The 18,925-nt window shown below is 42.4% G+C and overlaps 1 protein-coding gene across 5 annotated transcripts in view; it reads right to left on the reverse strand.

The window, feature by feature from the left end:
* Nucleotides 1-18,925, reverse strand: part of PLCB1 (phospholipase C beta 1) — a 354,560-nt gene that overhangs the window by 50,150 nt on the left and 285,485 nt on the right. For all 5 annotated transcript variants that reach the window (XM_053972199.1, XM_053972200.1, XM_053972198.1 and 2 more), the window contains 8 exons: nt 15,963-16,095; nt 15,112-15,165; nt 14,377-14,596; nt 11,094-11,274; nt 9,308-9,384; nt 9,128-9,217; nt 6,904-6,961; nt 5,853-5,939 (listed from right to left, as the gene is read on the reverse strand). In XM_053972199.1, the coding sequence (XP_053828174.1) occupies nt 5,853-5,939; nt 6,904-6,961; nt 9,128-9,217; nt 9,308-9,384; nt 11,094-11,274; nt 14,377-14,596; nt 15,112-15,165; nt 15,963-16,095 (900 nt within the window). The remainder of the gene's footprint in view (nt 1-5,852; nt 5,940-6,903; nt 6,962-9,127; nt 9,218-9,307; nt 9,385-11,093; nt 11,275-14,376; nt 14,597-15,111; nt 15,166-15,962; nt 16,096-18,925) is intronic.

Below are 18,925 nucleotides of genomic sequence, written 5' to 3' on the forward strand. Positions count from 1 at the left end.
GACCCATGTGTGAAAAATATCTACCTCACTCTGTCAATAAACTCCAATTTAAATTTATCATATTTTTCCATGTGTCCCATTCATCAAAGTATTTTTTTACATTTACATTCTTCCTACAAAGAATTTGTGACATTTTTATTTAAAAGAAAGTGATATCAGAATTCAATAAAAAAATTTAAAAAGCATTTTGCATATTCACACTGGAAATGTGATGCTGTTGATTTAAAATGAATGTTTCCAAGGATGTGTAACAGTTACACCGAAGACATTCAATTAACACAATAAATATCACCTCAAATTGTTACATGTATCTTTTGTGACCTGATACCCATTTCTCACACTGCAATATTTATTCTGCTGGGAAAAAAAAATAAACAACCCTTTAAAATGTGGATTTGTTAAGGAAAATGTAAACAAGCAAGGCCCAAACTGACAATGATCCTTTGAGCATCCTGTTACTGGACTGAATTCTTTTGATCTCAGACCTGGGACGTGTCAGTTGCTTCAGAGAACTTAAGGAAGTTCTATTGGTATAAAACTGCCATAGGATAAAGGCCAGCCTGTTTATTTTTAACGAGCGAAATTAGATTATTTACTACTCAGTTCACAGGCTGAAAGTGCATTCTGCAGTATTTATCCATTGGGAGAAAGAGAAAAAAAGGGACCACCCTAACTTCCCCAAAATAATACTCTGCAGCTGGGGACAGCTTAGCAACTGCATCAACACCAGATTTAAATCCCACCAGGGTTTGGCTGTTCAAAGTTTGGGCTGACTGTCACTTGGGGCTGGATGCTGAGAGGTGCTGAGCAAAGAGCAAGATCCTGCAGGGAATGGGCCATGAGTACTGCATCCCAAAATTTAATCACAAGCTCCCATCCAGAAGTGGGAAGAGACCAAATCAAGTCATGGGAAGATTTGTAAATCACACTCTGTATTTTTTTTTTTTTCTTTTAAATATTCCTTTAAAATGTTTCTTGGTCAGTGAGGCTATGAAAATTCCATTCATTTCTCCGTGCTGTCACCCACTTAATGGGGTAAAGAAACATTTTATTATTCTCCTCTGATAAGTACACAAGCACCAAAGCCCAGAGCTGAACAGTGAAACAAACAGTAAATTATTTCAATCCTCTTAATACCCTGCTCTTTTGGCAGATAATGCCATAAGTCATTTTAGCTTAGCAGCCACAGATTGAAGACAGATTTCTTTTTAAACTTTGGAAATGTTAAAATTGAATGAACTAACAAAAAATTTTTACTCAAACAGGGAAAAATAAAATAAGAACTTTTCAAATATTATACTGTTTATCAGATCATTTTTATGGTTTTTTTTTTACCATGAATCTGAATACTAATTTTTTTGGAGGACATCTTTCTCCTGTCCAATCCAAAGCCAGGCAAGTCCCATGAATCCCAGTAAACTGAAATAACCTTTTCCTCCAAACTCTTTCCCCAAAATTCTTGGACGGTTGCCTGTGGTTGAACTGGAATGCATCTAGAAGTGTTTGAATTAAGTGCAGCTTGCCCAAAAGCCAGCTTGGCTTCCTGCAGAGGTGTCAAGGATAAAAAGGGGATTGTGGCGGCCAGAGCATTGTTGTTGGGAGTTCACAGGGAGCTGAAGTGACACTGGAATACTCATCAAAGTTCCTCAGGGCTGCTCCCTTCCACATGAGCAGAGAGTGGCTCTGAGGGCAGCTGAAATACCTTCTAGAAGTGCTGCAGGACACATTTGCTGTTTGGCCCTCTTACAGAGAACAGCTTCACTTAACAGCATCACCTGCACCAGCTGACCACAGAGTTTCACCCAAAGCACCAAAGCTGCAGCCCTGGAGGTATGAGAGGCTCTACTGCTGTAAAGGATCAGCACCTTGTTAATTTGGCTCTGCAACGTGAATATGTATCATTCTGTGCCTCCATGAATTTTTCAGGTACAATGTTAATATCAATTTTTGATTGGATGTGGAAGTGTCAACTCCCAATTAATAACATGTGCCAAAATGGGAGATAATAAATGTAGGAAAGCGACTTAGTATACATAAGGTGCTTGTATTTTCCATTTACAAGAACACATTTATAATTTTAAAAAATTGTTTTCATTACACTTTTTGAGGAGGACAAGGAATTTCATACCTTAATGCTGTATATTCTCTTAATTCACTGGAAAGACCACAGAGATACAATGCTTAGAACAAAGTGTGCCCAGCTCCTGGTGCCTCTGTAGGTCTGTTGGACCCCTTCCCACAAAGCTCCACCCTGACTTGTGCCATTTTCCACACCCCTCCAGGAGCCCAGACCACCTGGCAGGCCTTGGCTACCCTGGGGCTGTGCAGAGCAGAGCAGCTGTGGGCAGAAACATGGGCTGCAAGCTGAGGGACCACATGAGTTACACCTTCCTGACAGCTGGGCCTGCAAGAACACGGTCTGGGGGAGCCAGAAGAATCCTACAGGAGCTGAATGCAAGAGCTCAGGAGTGTCAGTGTTACACTGAGATCTAAGTGTGGCTCTGACCTACGAGCATGGGTAACAAAAGTCCCATTGAGTCCAATTAGAGGAGGCTTGGGTCTATTTACTGTAACTGAGTCGATTCCCAGAAAAATAATTAATTCCTTGTCGTGTCTCATGTGTATTGATTTTTGTAATTACAATGGAATTGGAGGCAAGGGTGCAGGGGGAAGGAAAAGCGCTTGATTTGTGTTTAATTTGATGCACAAGCTGTCAGGGATAGAGCAATTGAGGCACCATGGCAATGCCCATCCTGGGTGTTCTCAGTGCTCAGATGTCATGTGCCAGATGTACAGGATCCAAAATCACACCCTGCTCTGACATGATGCACTGCACAGAGCTGGCTGCTGCAGCAGCCTCCACAGCAGGCAGGAGAGACGTCCAGGGGGAAGAAGATAAGGACAGGACAAGCTCCATGTGTATCAGTGACTAAGAGGAGGAGACAAAGCAGTAGGATGGGAGAGAAAGAAAATACAAGTTGTTGCTGATCATAGAGCTGCCAGGAGGGAATGTAAGGAAAAACAAGGAGTCAGAAAAAAGAAAATACAATATGGCCTTGCTTGGTAATGGTGCTGGTAGGAAAAGCCAGCAGGAGGGAATCAGCTTTGTTTCCCATACGATTTCACTAAAATGGCAAGTTAGGGAGTTTTTACCCAGAGGCAAGTCAGCATTTGGCTTCTTAACAGGTGACACTCTCCTTTCCCAAACATGTCTGTGGGAGGAGCTGGCCTGGCTCCACACACCCAGACCTGACTATAACACCCAGTTTGTGCAGTGTCACAGGTCAGTTTGTCACAAAGATATTAACATCACCCACACAGACACAGAGCCACCTTTTGGGCTCACTAAAGCCAATGCCTGCCTTGACTCCTGCAGGACCACAAGAAGCTGTTTCCAGCCTTTTGCCTGAAAGTACCAGTTCAGGAAGTCTCCAACTCTCATAGGAGCAAAAAAGCTTTTTCTTATACAATAGCCCTGCAAATGAAAGCTGCAGAACAGTCTCACATCCAAACACTAGAAAGAAATTATATATGTGAGGGAGAGGCAGAGCTTAGGGGTATAAATCAGTCCTGAGTTAAGCACTTTCAGCTAACACTGTGCTATTTTAAACAAAACAAAAGAGCCTCCCGGACAGGGAACTACTCTGCATCCAGTTTGTGCAGTTTCTAAAACCTGTTGCCTAAAACGACAGCACTCAAAAGCAAATTTTCTCCTGGTGCCCTACACACACCACAAGAGAGGAAGCTGCTCACTCATACTGTGAGAAAAGCCAACAAAATGGGAGAGGCTGTGGCAGCGTGCTGGCAACACTTGGTGCCACAATATCCTCCCTGGCTGGGAAAGAGCTCTGAGCAGAGTCAGAGCACAACAAAAAAATGTGAGGCACTAATAAACAACCAAACAGCATTGATGGATGACAGCAGATCTGTCTCCAGCAGAATTATTGGTGAGAATACTGAAAATTCGTTCCTTCTTAATGTATTAAACTCTTTGTTTGGGGCTGAGTTGATGCTGCCGGAAAAGCCTTTTAACACAGCCGGCATAAATTTCAGTGGGTGTTTGAAGCAGGAGAAGCTGTGTTGTTGAAAAAGCAGCCCCCAGAAAGGCTGCAGCCTGCAGAAAACACATCAGCTCTGCTCAGCTGGGAAATCATTTGATCTATTTTATATCATCCACCCCGTCACTGAGGAGGCAAATATGGGAATGAAATATGGACACAGAGCAAAACATAAAAAGAGACTTAATAAAATGAGTAATTATGTTTTCCCTAAACCCTCTCATGCAAGCAGGAGGCAGATACCATCATCAATTCAGCACAGTGCCCATTTCAGAGTGTGAGAAAGGGAAAAGCCCTGGAGCCAGGCCCTGTGAGCACATCCCTGCCAGGAGGGTTGGGCAGGGCAGGCTGGGGAGCTGCCACTGTGGCCAGAGGCAGGGGGGACAGGGAGCTGGAGCTGCTCTGTGCCAGGACCCAACCCTGGGCAGAGGGGGAACTGATGAAAGAGTCAAACGTGGCTGGCCCACCCAGCACCTTTCAAAATTCAGCTCAAGTCCTCAGTGACTAATTTCCAGTGCTTTATGCTTCTCTTCAGTACATCAATCAATTAAAAATAAAAAAATAAAGAAAAAAAAAAAAAGGGAAGGACACAACCAAACAGAATAATTAAGTGCCCAAGGATCCAGGAAAAGCCAGCGCTAGAAGCACTAACTGATTATTCTTCAGCAGTTTAAATTCCAGGGTTTAAATTCCAGTTCACAAGCCTGAAACTCATGATCCCACAGCACCAAACATAAAAATAGGTATACTTTTTACACCCACAAGATGCCCATAACACCAAAAAGTTCCAGCTTTTTTATAAACATGATTTTAAAAAGATGAGTAAAAAACTGGAAATGCAAATATTTTTATTTTCCCAAACCATTGTAAACTTCTAGCTATTCAGTCCTTAGCCTAACTCATTCTCTGGCTACTTCACAGAGATGACATGACAACACTGATTAACTTACAGCCAGTGCTAGAATTCAAGCTGTAACACAGGCACAGAAACATTGGGACTGTGGACACAGACAAGGAATGAGAACTGAAGCCAAGGACACATATTTGAGCAAGAGCAGAAAAAATGAAAGCAGACATGACACAGTGGGCTGTGAAGAATTGCACTTGGATATGAACCCTGCTGAAAACAAATCTCCCTCCACGTGGAAGTCTGACTGTGCCTAGGTCTTCCTACAGGAAAATCAGGTACAAGTGCAGGACTCTGAACCTTCTCCACTGAAGTTGGTGGCAAAACTGCCACCAGCTCCACTTGGAGCAAGAGTGAGCTCCCAGGCCTAAGGACCAAAACATGCATTTCAAGATGTTACATGTAGATGCAGTGCATAAAATCAAACAGAGGCAATCCAGCAAGCAATGTGGAATATAAAGCACTATTATTGTAAAAAAGCTCATTTTTTTCCCACGGAAACCCATCCTGATGGATGCCACCAGGACCTGGGGGCAGCATGCTAAGGAGATATCTCTTTTTCCTTTCAATGGGAACTGTGTTTTGCTTCTGTGCAGTTCAGGCACAGGGGAGGGAAGGGCACACTCTGCTGGTCACAGCACCTTTTACACTGACAGCTTTTGAACACCCTGGGTGCCGAAATATAACCCTCATGCCACGACATCTGCACTGAGGTGGTGCCCACACCAGGCTGCTCTTGGCTCCTCTCACCCTGAGTGTCAGTGAGGGTGGCTCTGATGCTGTCACTGAGTTCTCTCATGCTTAAATATCAGCCTACCTGCTGCCAGAGCTCCTTCTCTCCTGAAGGACAATTTTAGCAGTGTAATGTATGTTCAAAAACTCTTTACCTTAGGCTTTTCATCCAGTATTTGCTGGCGAATCTCCTTGTGTTTTTCTACAAGTTTCTCCTGCCTTTTACTCTGAGCATCTTCTAGCTGTCAGAAAAGAGCAGAGATTTTTTTTCATGGATTGCACATCCTCACTCTCCTACCTCCTCCCCAACAAACATTCAACCCATCAAAATTGAAACACTGTCATCAAAACTATGAACAATTCCAATCTAAAATTACACAAATTACACACCACTGCCTGAGCATCCCTGAGCACAGCTGTTCAACAGTCAGGTGTGGACATGAAACATCAGATTTCACATGTAAGATTCAGGATCAGAAATGTCTAAAGGACTTACTGCAGACTTCTGATGTTATTAAATTACAAATTTTGGGTTTCACTTAATAATGCCCCCAGAAATACAACCTACTTCATTTGCTAATTCTTTAGGCTGCTCCCTAAATCAAGGCTCTGCTAAGCAAAAATGGGCCAACCTTAGAACCTAACTATCTTTGCATTGAAATTAAGAGGACAATTCAATGTCTGCAGATGTTCCATAGTGATTTTACACCCCAAAGCACTGCAGTGCATTATTTCAGCCTGGTGTAAACCACCTGTAGCTTCAGAAAAGCTAACAACTGTAACAGAATTCTTTAATTTGTGTTTACAGAACTCACAGAATGCTTTTTACATTTCAGTAACTATACAAATGCAATTAAAGTTAAGATATACTCTGTAATTAAATGTTCATTGACTTTCCTTATGCAACCTTTGCATTTGTGACCCAGCAAGCCCATTAAAAAAATGGGTGCATTTTCCATGGATACACACAGGATATTCAGAGATTAAATTGTATTAAAATCTTCCCTCCTCAGCACCATCCCCCAAATGCTGACTAACAATTAATGAGAAGCTGTCAGAAATCCCAGCTTTCCTTTAACCCTGCATCTGCTAAAAGTCAGCAGGTGCAGAATCTTTATGCTGAAGCCTAGAACATGCAGCAGATTATAACCTAAAAGGGGAAAGGTGACGTTTCATGCCCCCAGATGCAGCAGAAGCCTGACATACCCTCTTTATATACTGCACCACCTCCTGGATGTAGGACCGGATCATTTCCGTCTTCTCCCTGGGGGAAGCATTCCAGCAGTTATTGGAGTCAGCAAGGGCACACCGATGGATTTTACCTCTCTGCAGCTCTTTGCCTAACCAAGGCCATGTTTAAGGACCTGCCTAATTAACTTTTCTGCACTCCCTGAACGTGTCCTTGTGCCAGGCTGCACCTTTATGGCACCAAGGGCTAAGAATTCCCCATGACCTGCACACCATCCCCCTGCTCCTCCCCAGCAGGCTTTTCCCACAGGATGACGCCCTGTTTTCCAGGTGCTGCTGGTGCTCCCACAGTCCCCAGTGTCCCTGGGAGCTGCAGAGCCGTGAGCAGAGGCACAGTGCCACGCTGTGGCAGAGGAGCAGCCTCTGCCAGGGCAGGCACTGCTGCTGACACTGGGCACCAAGCTCCCAGGCGAGCAGGGCGGGCACAGCCTGGTCCCACACAGAGCTGGACTCAGGGCAAACTGAGCTTTATGGCATACTCAGAGAGTTATTTGGTAACCATCAGTCAAAGGCTGAACACAAGAACCCCCAGAGGGCTAAATGCACATACAACAATTTGTGGCTACTACAGTTGATCCGTTTCAGGACGGTTACTTGAAATCCTGATTGCCTCAGCCAAGACCAGTGAACTGCTTAGCTCCTCAGGTGGCACTAAAATCAGGAGGATTTAGGCAAGCCCTGGGTGGGTGTCAAATAATTAAGTAAAAACAATTAAAATAGTGGATCTGTGTAATATTCCTTTGCAAACTTGTGCAAAAGCTGTAGATGAACTGCAGTGGAGCCAGAGTGACTCAAAAGGGATTCACCAGAAGGAAGGTCTCACACCTCTCTGCCCTACTCCCAAAGTGAGGACAAGCTGTGTCACAGACAGGGGAAAACTGACTTCCAATAGGACTCCCCTCTCACCTCTCTCAAGGGCTCTTTGAAAAGCCTGACAGAGGAAAGTCCTTGGGAAAAATGAGAAAAAAAAAATGAAAGGGGAAGAGAAAAGAACTGCTACTTGACTGTCCCTAAGCCTTTCTCACTAGTGCCTCATTTACCACTCAGCAAATCATTTCCTACTGCAATTGATTTTTACTGCTGCAGCATTTCTGTAATGGCCAGCTGCTTTTTTCTAATATGAATTCCATGCCCTCTGAACAGCTCTAACTATGTTAAGTATTTCTCCCTCTTTTTCATAATAAATTATTATCTTTTTTTTTTAATAGGATGTTTGTTGAAATTTTTAATGTGCTGATTCTGAAAGTACCTGAAACACTTCACTCTGTGTGTCTGTGATTTCCTTTCAGGGTTACCAAATACAGATTCTCTCTTGAGAAGCTCTAAAACCTGTGTAAACCCTTTTACCTGCAGAAAACCAAATACAGTTGTGCCTTTGTTACATGGTAAAACTCAAACATTAGAGGGTTTCTTTTTTTGTTTTGTTTGCTCCTCTTGTATTTTTAACTGCTCTAAAGTAAAGACTGGTAAAAAGAATAGCAGTGCAAGATTAAAATGCTCCATTTTCTTTTTGAGCTGCTTGCCAAAGCAAATGAAGGAGAACAAACAAACCTAGACACTGTGCCCATGGAAAGAAAACAATCAGCTTGCACAACTGCAGTTTGTGCTGTCTGGGGGTGCATAAATGGAATTAGGATTGCTGTGCCTGCCCAGGGACACTGCACCCTGAGAGCTCAGCTTTCCCCTGTGTCCCCCCACGTGTCACTGTCACTGGTAGAGGGTCTTGGGCACAGCCTGTTCTCATCCCAAAAGCAGAGTGAACCTCCCAGTGTGGTGCTGCCATTTCTCCTGGAGAGAAGCTTGAATGGAGTGAAGAAGACAAGAGAACTCACAAACAGAAAACCAAGTCAGAATGAAATCCCAGCCCGCAGGAACAGGAGTGTTGAGGCTATTTGCACTCAGAGGAACAGTGCCTGGATGAACAGCTTTTTGGGGAACTGCTTCATGAAGTGCTCCCAGGAACAAACCCCTCCAACACAGCAGCACCTCTGCTGCTGGCCCAGGCTCGTCCTGCTCACGGAACAGGAGATTGGATTAGCTCCAGGAAATTAAATTATTATCAGGGAAAGGACTTTGGGGAGGTCTGACTGAAGGCTGCCTTGGATTTAGGGTCGAGATCTTCCTTTGATTTACCAGCTGTGAAAAATCTTGTACAGCGATATGGACCTAGGGATATACTTACTCTTCCATTTGATTTTTATCCTTGGACTTTGCTTCTGTGATCTTCTCCTGCCTCTTCTTATCCATTTTTTTCTTCAGTTCTTTCTTTTCTCTAAAACATTAAAAATAAAGGGAAGTACAAAAAGTATCTAAACAAATCCCACAAGGAGAAGCAATCAATGGTAAAGGGAACAACACTTACTTTTCACATGTTTCTTTCAGTTTCTTTAGCTGGTTGTTCTGACACTCCTCCGCTACATCTGTTAGTTTCTGAATTAGCTAGGAAAAAAATCCCAAAAATAAAAATACGTATTTTCAGCTAAACATCATAGAGGCAGCTAAATTTCCTCAAAAGTCTGCAGCAGACACAAAAGTGTTACGCCATTCCCAGATGAAGTACCAACGATCAAAAGCCAGTAAACAACATTATCAGTGTAAACACATTATTAACTGGTGGAGTTCAGCCAGAGTGGTGCACATCCAACTCACACAGAAACTGCTACTTCTCTGTACGTCAAGGTGATACACTTTCACAAAATTAAATGTAAATTCAAAATATATTTAAACTATTTTACCTTTGCTAGGAATGAAAATGCCTGTGAAAAAACATAATGGGTCACAAATTGAATTTACACAATGCTAATTGCCAACTGAATGCCTGTGTCACTGAACATCCAGGTTTTTCTGTGAGGGCTGAAAACACTCCTCCTGTAATGAAGATTATTACAAGGAACAGTTTGGATTTTGGGTGGTCAAGGGGATGTTCAAAATCAGGCATGACAGCTGTGAAAGCCAAGCACAGAGAAGCATAACCTGCATTTTGGTCACAGAATGAAAAAGCTCTGAGTCGTTGGTTTGAAATCTGCTGTGGGTTCATTCTCCTTGGTGCCCAAACCAGTAACAAAAGGCATGGCTGTGGTGGGATGCTGACAGGAGAGGAGTCGTGGGCAGGGCTCCTGTGCCAGCTCAAGGGACAGGGAAATGGGACCCATTTGATCACCCTTCTAGGTTAAGTTTGATTTTGTAAAATCATCCTCTCAGGGTGATGAACCAGGAGTGTATAACAAGGCATAGCTGGTCTGATCCAACTTTTCATTCCTTAGATAAAAGTAGAAAGATACCAACAATAGGCTCCCCTCTAAAAGCAAGCCATCAGAAAGAATCTCTCAGCTGAAAGGTAAGTTTGAATTGGGATATTAACTCCTGCACAGCTCAGAGGGAAAACTGTCCAAAGGGTCTGTGCTAAAAAATGAATGCACTGTGCCACCACCTAATAGGATAATACCAGACGAGACAAATCACTTCACCCAACAGGAGTGAGGCCAAACATCAGGTAATAGAAAAAATTGCAAGAGGGGGTTGTCTGGAGTTGAGAAACAGCTTGTACTCCCATAACACCCTTTAAAATGTTCATTTCTGCCTAATATCCATTAGTGTCAACTTCTATCTGCCCAACTTGGAGGGCCTGTGATCCTGCTGCAGTTGTCAGCCAAACTCCAGCTGTAAAAACAAAGCTGACTTGGACCAATGAATGCAAAGCATTTCTTCAGCATATACAGAGTACGTCCTGCATCCCCTCAAAGCGTTCATCTGCCACAGGAACACTCTGGCACAACCCTCTGTCCTGGGGAATGTTTGAATCTATTTTCATGCTGTTTCAATTTATTTTATGGCTAATCCTGCCTCCTTGTGCATTGCAGGTTTGAAAAAGTGGCAGAACAAAACAGGAACATCATCCAAAAGCTGCAGTAAAACGAGACTTACGTAACCAGAGGTAGCAACAATCCTGTTGCATTTGTGCCTTCCACCCAAAGCTTCCAAGCTGTTGGAAGTGTCAGTGACAAAGTGACACAACAGCCCCTTGAAGCTGCAGCAGAACAGAGGGAAGTGGAGCTCTGGAAGGGACCCAAGTAGGAGGAAGCCCCAGGTGATTAGAATTTGTTCTGGTGCCACCAGTGCTCACCCTGAGCTTGACACGACAAACCTACCAGCTTGATGTGCTCCCGTTTCTGGTACTTCTCACTGTAGTACTGCTCCTGCCTGAGGTTCAGCAGCTGCTGCTGCTGCTTCTCCTTCAGCTCCACCAGCTTCTGGGTCATCTCGGAGTCGAGTGCAGCCAGCTCCTGCTCAATGGTGGAAGAGCTGTGGTCAGGGCTGCTCGTCTCAGACCTGCAAGGACACAACATACCCCGAGGGATCTCAGTCACTAGGCATCCACACCCTGCCTTCATTTGCTTAAATTTACCTTTTGAAGTCAGATATTTATTAGTAGCCCATTAATAAGTTCCTTAGCACCACACACAGAGCAAGAGGATAGGTGATTTTAGCCCTAGTAAGTTCAAGGATTTAACTAAAAAGAAATTTTTAATGATTTATTAATGGGATGGCTACAGCTTTTAAACCTCATCTCACTGACCCACCAGGGTGGTGGCAACCAGACTTAGTATAAGTGAGCTATAAAGGCAATTGCCAAGACTTCCCACGGAACTTGTTTATCCACTTCCAGACATAACTTGAACTTCAAAGCTGCAGAGCCTTCAGGAGAAAGGGCGAATGCTGAGTATTTTGGAAACAAAGTCATCCCTGCATGCACTCAGCAATAAATTAAAAAGCTTAATGTTACATCTACATTTACCAAATGCTTCACATGGCAGGAACATCCCTTTATTTGGTGTTTTCTTCCCCCTTCAGGAAATACCATGCATAGCACACACAGGAAAGTGTTCCATGGGCTGCTGGCTTCAGAAGGAAAGCTCACACCCCAGTGGGAAGCAAACCTCAGCCAGGCAGCTCTCATGAGCAAGGGAAAAACACAATAAGGAAGCTAAAAAGCAACACTAAGGAACAGTTTGGGTCTGTTTTACTCTTTCTTAAGACAGAAGGAAGGATAGATGTAACTGTGAAAAGAGAGATGATGACACTAAACTACTGCCCAAGAGAAAAATAAGCAGGAAATCCAGTATCACTCTCAGGCCAGCACTAAACCAAATCTAAGGAAAATACATTAAAAAAAATAAGATTATGCTGTGTCCCTGCTCTGCTGCTGTGTTTACTGCCATGCTCAGGTGCTAAATCAGTTGCCTGGGAAACGTCAGAACAGCGCAGGAGATGGACAAAACAACAAAACCTTGAACAGGGAGGGATGACATGGGGAGAAAAATGAGTTTGCTCCTCAGAAATATGCTGAGATTACAATGCAGAGAACTGGCTCTGCCTCTCTATTCTCTCCCAGGTTCAAGTGTGCAGCTGCTGTCACTTAAGAGTTACTTCACCTGAAATAATGTGATCCTGCTTTCATCCGTCCGAGGACACGAATGCCAAGGTAGCCTCCTTTTATTTCTTGTGTTTTTATTGCATTTGAATATTCTGCTAAGAGGTTAAGTGGTGTGATGGGTGAGGGTAATTTAAACATTACAGAGCCAGGAGAGAGCCCTAATGAACATTACAGTCAGCGTATTATGCCATTAGACAACACATAATATAAAGCTGACATTTCTCTTGTATTTCTGGGAAAAAGAAATCAGGCCTATTTCTAAACACTGGCTAAAATACTGGCTGTTTTTTATGGGACGTGATCATTAAGGAAACTTCAGAGCAACACCAACAAAACACTTGTGCACGTGTATAAATAAATATACTTCCTGTAGACAAGGGCTTTATTGAATCTTGGCTCCATTTTAGACAAGGGCAAAAACCAGAGATTGCTCCTGATCATAGACAAGATATTTTTATGGCCATCTGATGCAGGGACACCTGTGAAGTAGTAATTTATACTTTGCAGTTACAGGCAAATTAGTGTCATCAATAATTTAAAATGATAAAAATCCCCTTTCTCCTGTGCTCTATTAGAAGTCTGCTGCTTGAGATAATATGTAGTTGCAAGCTTGAAAATTCCTGAAAAAATATTTGTGCCTTTTTTAAAATGTAACCTCCAGACTTGTCTGTATCTGCACATAAAACTCCATGTCCCTGACACCACTGTGGCAGCTCCACGTAGGAGACTGCCGGGTTTTGTTTCCTGACATCATCAGTGGTTTGCAGTCAGATCACAACACAGTACAAAAACTCAAATCTCTTTTTGCTCAAAAACAAATGAGTCATTTTATTTATTCAGCTTGATTTTATGCTTAAATGTGAATAGAAGGAAAGCCAGAAAAGTGCTGTTGTTTTGCCTGCCACTGTCTGTCACACACTTTGGTGGTGGAAAACACTGCAGATAAAATATCCCTGGGCTTGCAGTTGACAGCCAGTCATTAAAGGGAGTTTGTTAAACTCAAGTACAGAACCTGGAAGCCTGAAAACTGGCAACAGTGAAGGCCAGTAGAACACAGATATATTGTGAGTGTCAAGCTGTTATTAAGGCCAATGACATTCTGTCATCAGGAAAGCAGAAATGAATAAGCTCCTGCCCAGGGACAAGTTATGGCCTGAGTCCCAGTCACTTACATTTAGAGGTACTATCAACAAGATTGGCAGCCAAAGCAGGCTTGCAGCTTTTTTCTCTGATCATCTCCTACCAAAAAGTAATTTTTTAAAAAGTTCGTTCAATATCATCATGTTTAAGAACTGCAGCTACATCAATTTCATGTAAAAGTTAAGAGAACTTTAGTGCTTATCTTGTTACTTTAAAAAATAAATGATGTTAAGACAAAAAGGATGCAGCAATGAGAGAAATAAAAGTTCATTTGCTAGAGTCTCTGACACTGATTGGCTCTATGCGTGTATATGCTTTGCCAGGAGTTATGCATTGGTCTTTATTAACATACAGTTCCTTACCATAAGAACAAGGCAATAATTGTGGAAAGGTTAGTAAGAATTCATTGCAGTTTTTTTGCATTTAAATTTATAGTAATAGTTAATAGATAAATAATACAAACATTGTATCAGGACAGAGAAAGAGACAGGAGGGTGCAAGGCTTGGAAAGAGAAAGCACAGAAGGGGTGTTGCTGTAGAGGCAAAGCCAGGCAGTCATTAAGATGCTCTCAGGTGTCCTGGATTAATCATGATTTAACAGCAGTCAGATGTTTATGATCTCCAGGTGCTTCTTTCCCCTAATTCTCCACCTGATGCCTTCTACAGTGGCCTGAGTTTTTCCAAGGCTTTAACATGGAGCTGTGGTTCTCATCTCCCCCATTAACCAGGAACCTGCTGCTTTGGATTTTTTCTGTGCTCTGCCACCTACATATGATTTCTCTACTGTAAAAGAAGTAAAGGTCTCTGAGTAAAGGTGTCCAGCAGCCCACTGCTGAGGCAGGCTGTGTTTCACCCACCTTTTCTTGCTGTCCCTTTTGGCAGTTTTCTCCAGCACTGCTCTCCTCCGCAGGTAATCGTTCTGGATCTCGTTGTACTTTGCTGTGTGCTCTTTGATAAGGTCGGTGGTTTTCTTGTGATGCCTCTTCACCAGGTCCTTCATCTCCTTGTAGTGCTTCTTCTGAAGTTTAACAAAGGACTTCTGCTGTTTTAGCTCCTCAATGGTCTGTGCTTCCACTTCTGCAATGATAATAACAAAAGGCATTTCAACTTTCCAGCAGTGTAGGATTTCAGTCAGAGGAGCCAGGGATTGCCACGAGCAGGAATGGAACAAAACCTGTTTGTTTACTGTGGGTAAAGGAAATATGGCATAAATTGAGTAGTTTTACTTGAAATAAGCTAACTGGCTTGAAAGCACTGTGATAAAATGGTTCTACTACTATTCACTACATTCAGAACAAATTTAGCCTCTGTTCTCACAATAATGCTGCTCTTTTTTCTGCGTTAGATGGTAACTTGGTGGTCATGAAACTACAATTTCTAAAAAATTTCCTGTCCCCCATCTCATGAGATGTGCCCAAACATTGCTTACTTCAGCTCTGAGGAAGAACACTTGGCATGTACACTCTCTAGGAGTTACTGCAGTCCTAATCACTGGAAGAAATGCGTAAGCCAGATGGCCTATTTCATAAAAAAGATGTTTTCCTTGACAAGAAAGCTTATCATTCATGCAGTGTGACCTATGTATTTATTACCTGTGAGGACACTCTGGATAAGATCTTCTGTCTTTGCAGGTGCTTTCACAGAACCTAGAGGTAAAAGAGATGTTTAATTCCAATTCTTTTAAAACAACAGCCATGACTGTGCTGCTTGGCTGAGTGTTAAAACATGGCAGGTGGCACAGGACATACCCTGACATGGGCAGTTTTTAATCATTGGAGAAAATGCATCTTTTCAGCAGAAGAGGGGCAACGTGAAAACATCAACCCTCTGGCCCAAGACAAAGGTGACCTTCCAAAAACCCACCTGAGCTGTGTTGTGTTACTGATAAGGAGGATAAACTCCCTGATACCACTCACATGAGTCATTTGAGTGGCATTGGGCTGACAGTACAACCATATTACATAATATGATGGCAGTGCAGAATTCCTGCACACAGGATGAATCCAGCTCCTTGGAAGTCAGTCAGATCCTGCCTATAGAGACTGCAGCCATAAAACTATAGGCACAGAAGTGCCCAAGACTGTGTTTTGTGTGTGGAATAAGATGTCACTACATGCATGAATTAGGCATAGTTGTAAAAACAATTCCAAGAGATTTCTGCACTTGCAGCAACAACAAAATAACCCCAGCACATTTTCTTGCTTGTAATGAATTTCAGTTTCACCACCAATGCAAGTGTTAAGTAGAAGATATTTGTATATTTGAAGCAGAGAAAAGTGGTGGGAAAGTTTCTACCTATTTTAGACAAATGAAACAAACACACACAACTTCCCACCTTTGTTCTTTAAACACAAAGCACTTGCAAAATTATTATCCAGACTAATTTAGAAAACATGGGACTTCTTTTTTCTTTTCCTTTGTTTTGTTGTTTGTTATTTTTTACCTGGTGCTGGCTGGCTGTGGACAACCTGAGTTGCTGGTTTTGGTGTGAGGGAGGCAGTGAAATTTACCCCATTTTCTGCTGGTGTCGGCCTAGGTTCATTGTTAGCTTCAGACGGTGCATCCCCGTGGTCAATCTGAAATCACATGATAATTCACATTATTCTTCCCAACTAACAGACTTAATTTATTTGCAGGTCCAGTTTAGCCTGGTTTTTAAATGCAAAATTCTGCAAATGTTGTATCTAAAAATTATTCTAAAATAAAACAAGGGAAGAAGACATCCTTAAGAGCTGTGGTAACCCAGGTGGCTCATTTGTGCAGGGTAAATTTCAAGAAGAAATGGAGCATGCATTATTCCAAAAAAGTATTTTAAGCAGATATAACTTATCAGGGACATTTTTTAGTGCAACATATATTAGCTGCACCAGATGTGAAGGCTGTATTGCGGTGAAGAGCCACAAAATCTTTCTAGAAATAACATAGGTGCTTCCAGGAGAATGCTCCTCAAGTCCCTGCTGTGAACAAAACGCGTACACAAGATTACTTCTAAATTTCATAGGTACACACAGCACTACCATTATTCACCATTCTCACAGAACAGGAACATCCTTCTGTCTCCCAAGATCTTACATTCCTGTAACTACACTCCAAGGGTAATATGTAAACGGTACCTCCATTCTGCTTCATGAACACGTCTGTGGTATCCAAATATTTAAGCATTTTCCACAATCTTTTCCTTCTCTCCAGGTCTCCTAAAGGCTCAGGCTTGCAGCGCGCACTGCACTACACACTGAACATCTAAAACTGTCCCTGTGACCATTGGTTTTAAGCAGGCACCCAGCACTCAGCAAACAGAAGGTCATTCACAGCAATTTTTATTTTGAAATGCTTTTGAAATTTTTCCGCTTCCTGCTGTCCCTGCGAGGGGCCAGTTGCCATGGTGTCTCAGGGACATTTTGGATTTGTTCCTTCAGCTGCTTCCATCTCCTTCTTTGATGGTAATCACATTACAGGAGGAGGCAGGATACCACAGTTGGGGTTTTTGGGGTTTTTTTGCCCCATGATTACTCCACGCTTGCAAAACATCAACCTGTGCTGCATCAATAGAGGCAAAATGGATTTTGATCCAACTGTTTTGTGCTGCTCCCGCTGCTGGTTTCCTTCAGTCTGGCCCTGATGCTACACTGTGCATTGCAAAACAATTCCTGTCTCAACAGCCCATTCCTACCAGAATTACAGGAGAGAGATACTGTAGGCAGAAGCACAATGCAATTGAAAACCAGTGCCAACAACTTCATTTGTACCAAGCCAGAGCAACTGCAGTAAAATATGGAAAAACCTAATTTAACCAACATTTCTAACAGAGGAACAATGTGACAGGCAAAAGCTGTAGCTGTGATAAACACACACAGATGTGGTTGTCCTCGCAGCTCTCCTCAGGCTGCACTTCATTAGTTTAATAAAAACAATGTTTGCTACACAGATCATCAACATTTAATGAACATAAAGCCAGAATTCTTAACTTCTGGCAGCTCTGTGCCCCACTGCATGGGAAGTGGGTATTATCTTCTTTTGAGACCTCGTTTTTGCGTGCTGTGAAATGCTGCATCACACCTTGTTGAGGAACTATTAATATAACCTGTCACTTTGACAGACATAAAACATCTGTTTTCAGAAACTGAAGCAGAAATGTGAGGCAGGATCATGAAGTGAATAAGGAATAATTTTCACTACATCAAGCAATCTAATCTCATTAAAAAGCACTCTCTCTTCCCATAATTCATCACAGTAGGCTAAAAGAATGCTAAAATAAACATGGTTTTTCCTTTAAAAAAAGGATTTTTCCTTTTAGGCTGTTTTTAAAACATGATGTAATCCAGCCTTCTAATTTACAGTTTTAATATTAACATAAACTGGTTTCTATTTCACATTGCCATGTCTATTGCAACACAGTGCATTTACTAAGTAGAGAGATCCATACCCATAGAGGACTCTGTCTGGTCTATTTTTATTTCTACAGAGAAAAGGAGCTACTTCAGGCTGGGATTAGCTCTTACCAAGGAATTCTCTGCAAACTCCTTCAGATTATTCTTCCTGTTTGTAGAGGACACTTGGCAGGGGAAGAGAGGGCAACCTTCACTACCTGTATGCTCTTGGAGATTAACAATGTGTTCATTGAAAGGTGCAAAACTCACACTGCAGGCATTCTTTTCCCCAAAAACAGCTCTTCTCAGGCCAGGCTGGAAAGCAAGAGCTGACTAAGGAAAATAAAGGTAGGAACTCCTGTCATATTCACGATGGAAACTTTGTAAATAAACCCAGAAAACATGCTGGAACCTCAGCCAGTTCTTCAGCATTCTTTGCTTATGTGATTGCACTAACTATTAACAGACAAGGTAATGTGAAGCCTGAAGAAAGGCTGATTTCTTGGTTTAAAACAATTCACTGCTGGGTAGCTTAGTTCACTGTTGTTCTGTGAGAAGCCTGTGGAACTTCCTACAGAGGTTGGGTTTGAACTTCTACAGGAAGGAGAGCAAAGCAAAAACCTCTCAGTTTTCCTCTGACAGCTGCTCAGATCAGAAATGCATGTGGGGGGCAAGGAAAGAGGTGTGGGGAATGGAATCTGTGCTGGGAGGCAGCTCAGCTTTGCACACAATCAGCCATAGTGTGTAAGACTGAAACTGGGCATTGGGAATGTGAACCCAGGTGCAATCAGGTGTTCATTTCTGGCAAACACACTTGGGATTGTTCAGCTGTGTTGCCAGTGAATGTACTTGCAATTATGAATTGGTGTGATTGTTGTGGGCCAATAGAAGTGAATAAAACCAACTAACAGATGAGGAAAATGTTATCATCACAAAACATGGTCAGGGAATTCAAGATTTCCAAGTACAGACCAAAATACCTTTCCCGAAAAGTGCCTTTAGAATAGAAGGTAACCGTGGTGAACTCAGACTGACACTT

Source organism: Vidua macroura, chromosome 3 (assembly GCF_024509145.1).
Source record: "Vidua macroura isolate BioBank_ID:100142 chromosome 3, ASM2450914v1, whole genome shotgun sequence".
Taxonomy (NCBI): Eukaryota; Metazoa; Chordata; class Aves; order Passeriformes; family Viduidae; genus Vidua; species Vidua macroura.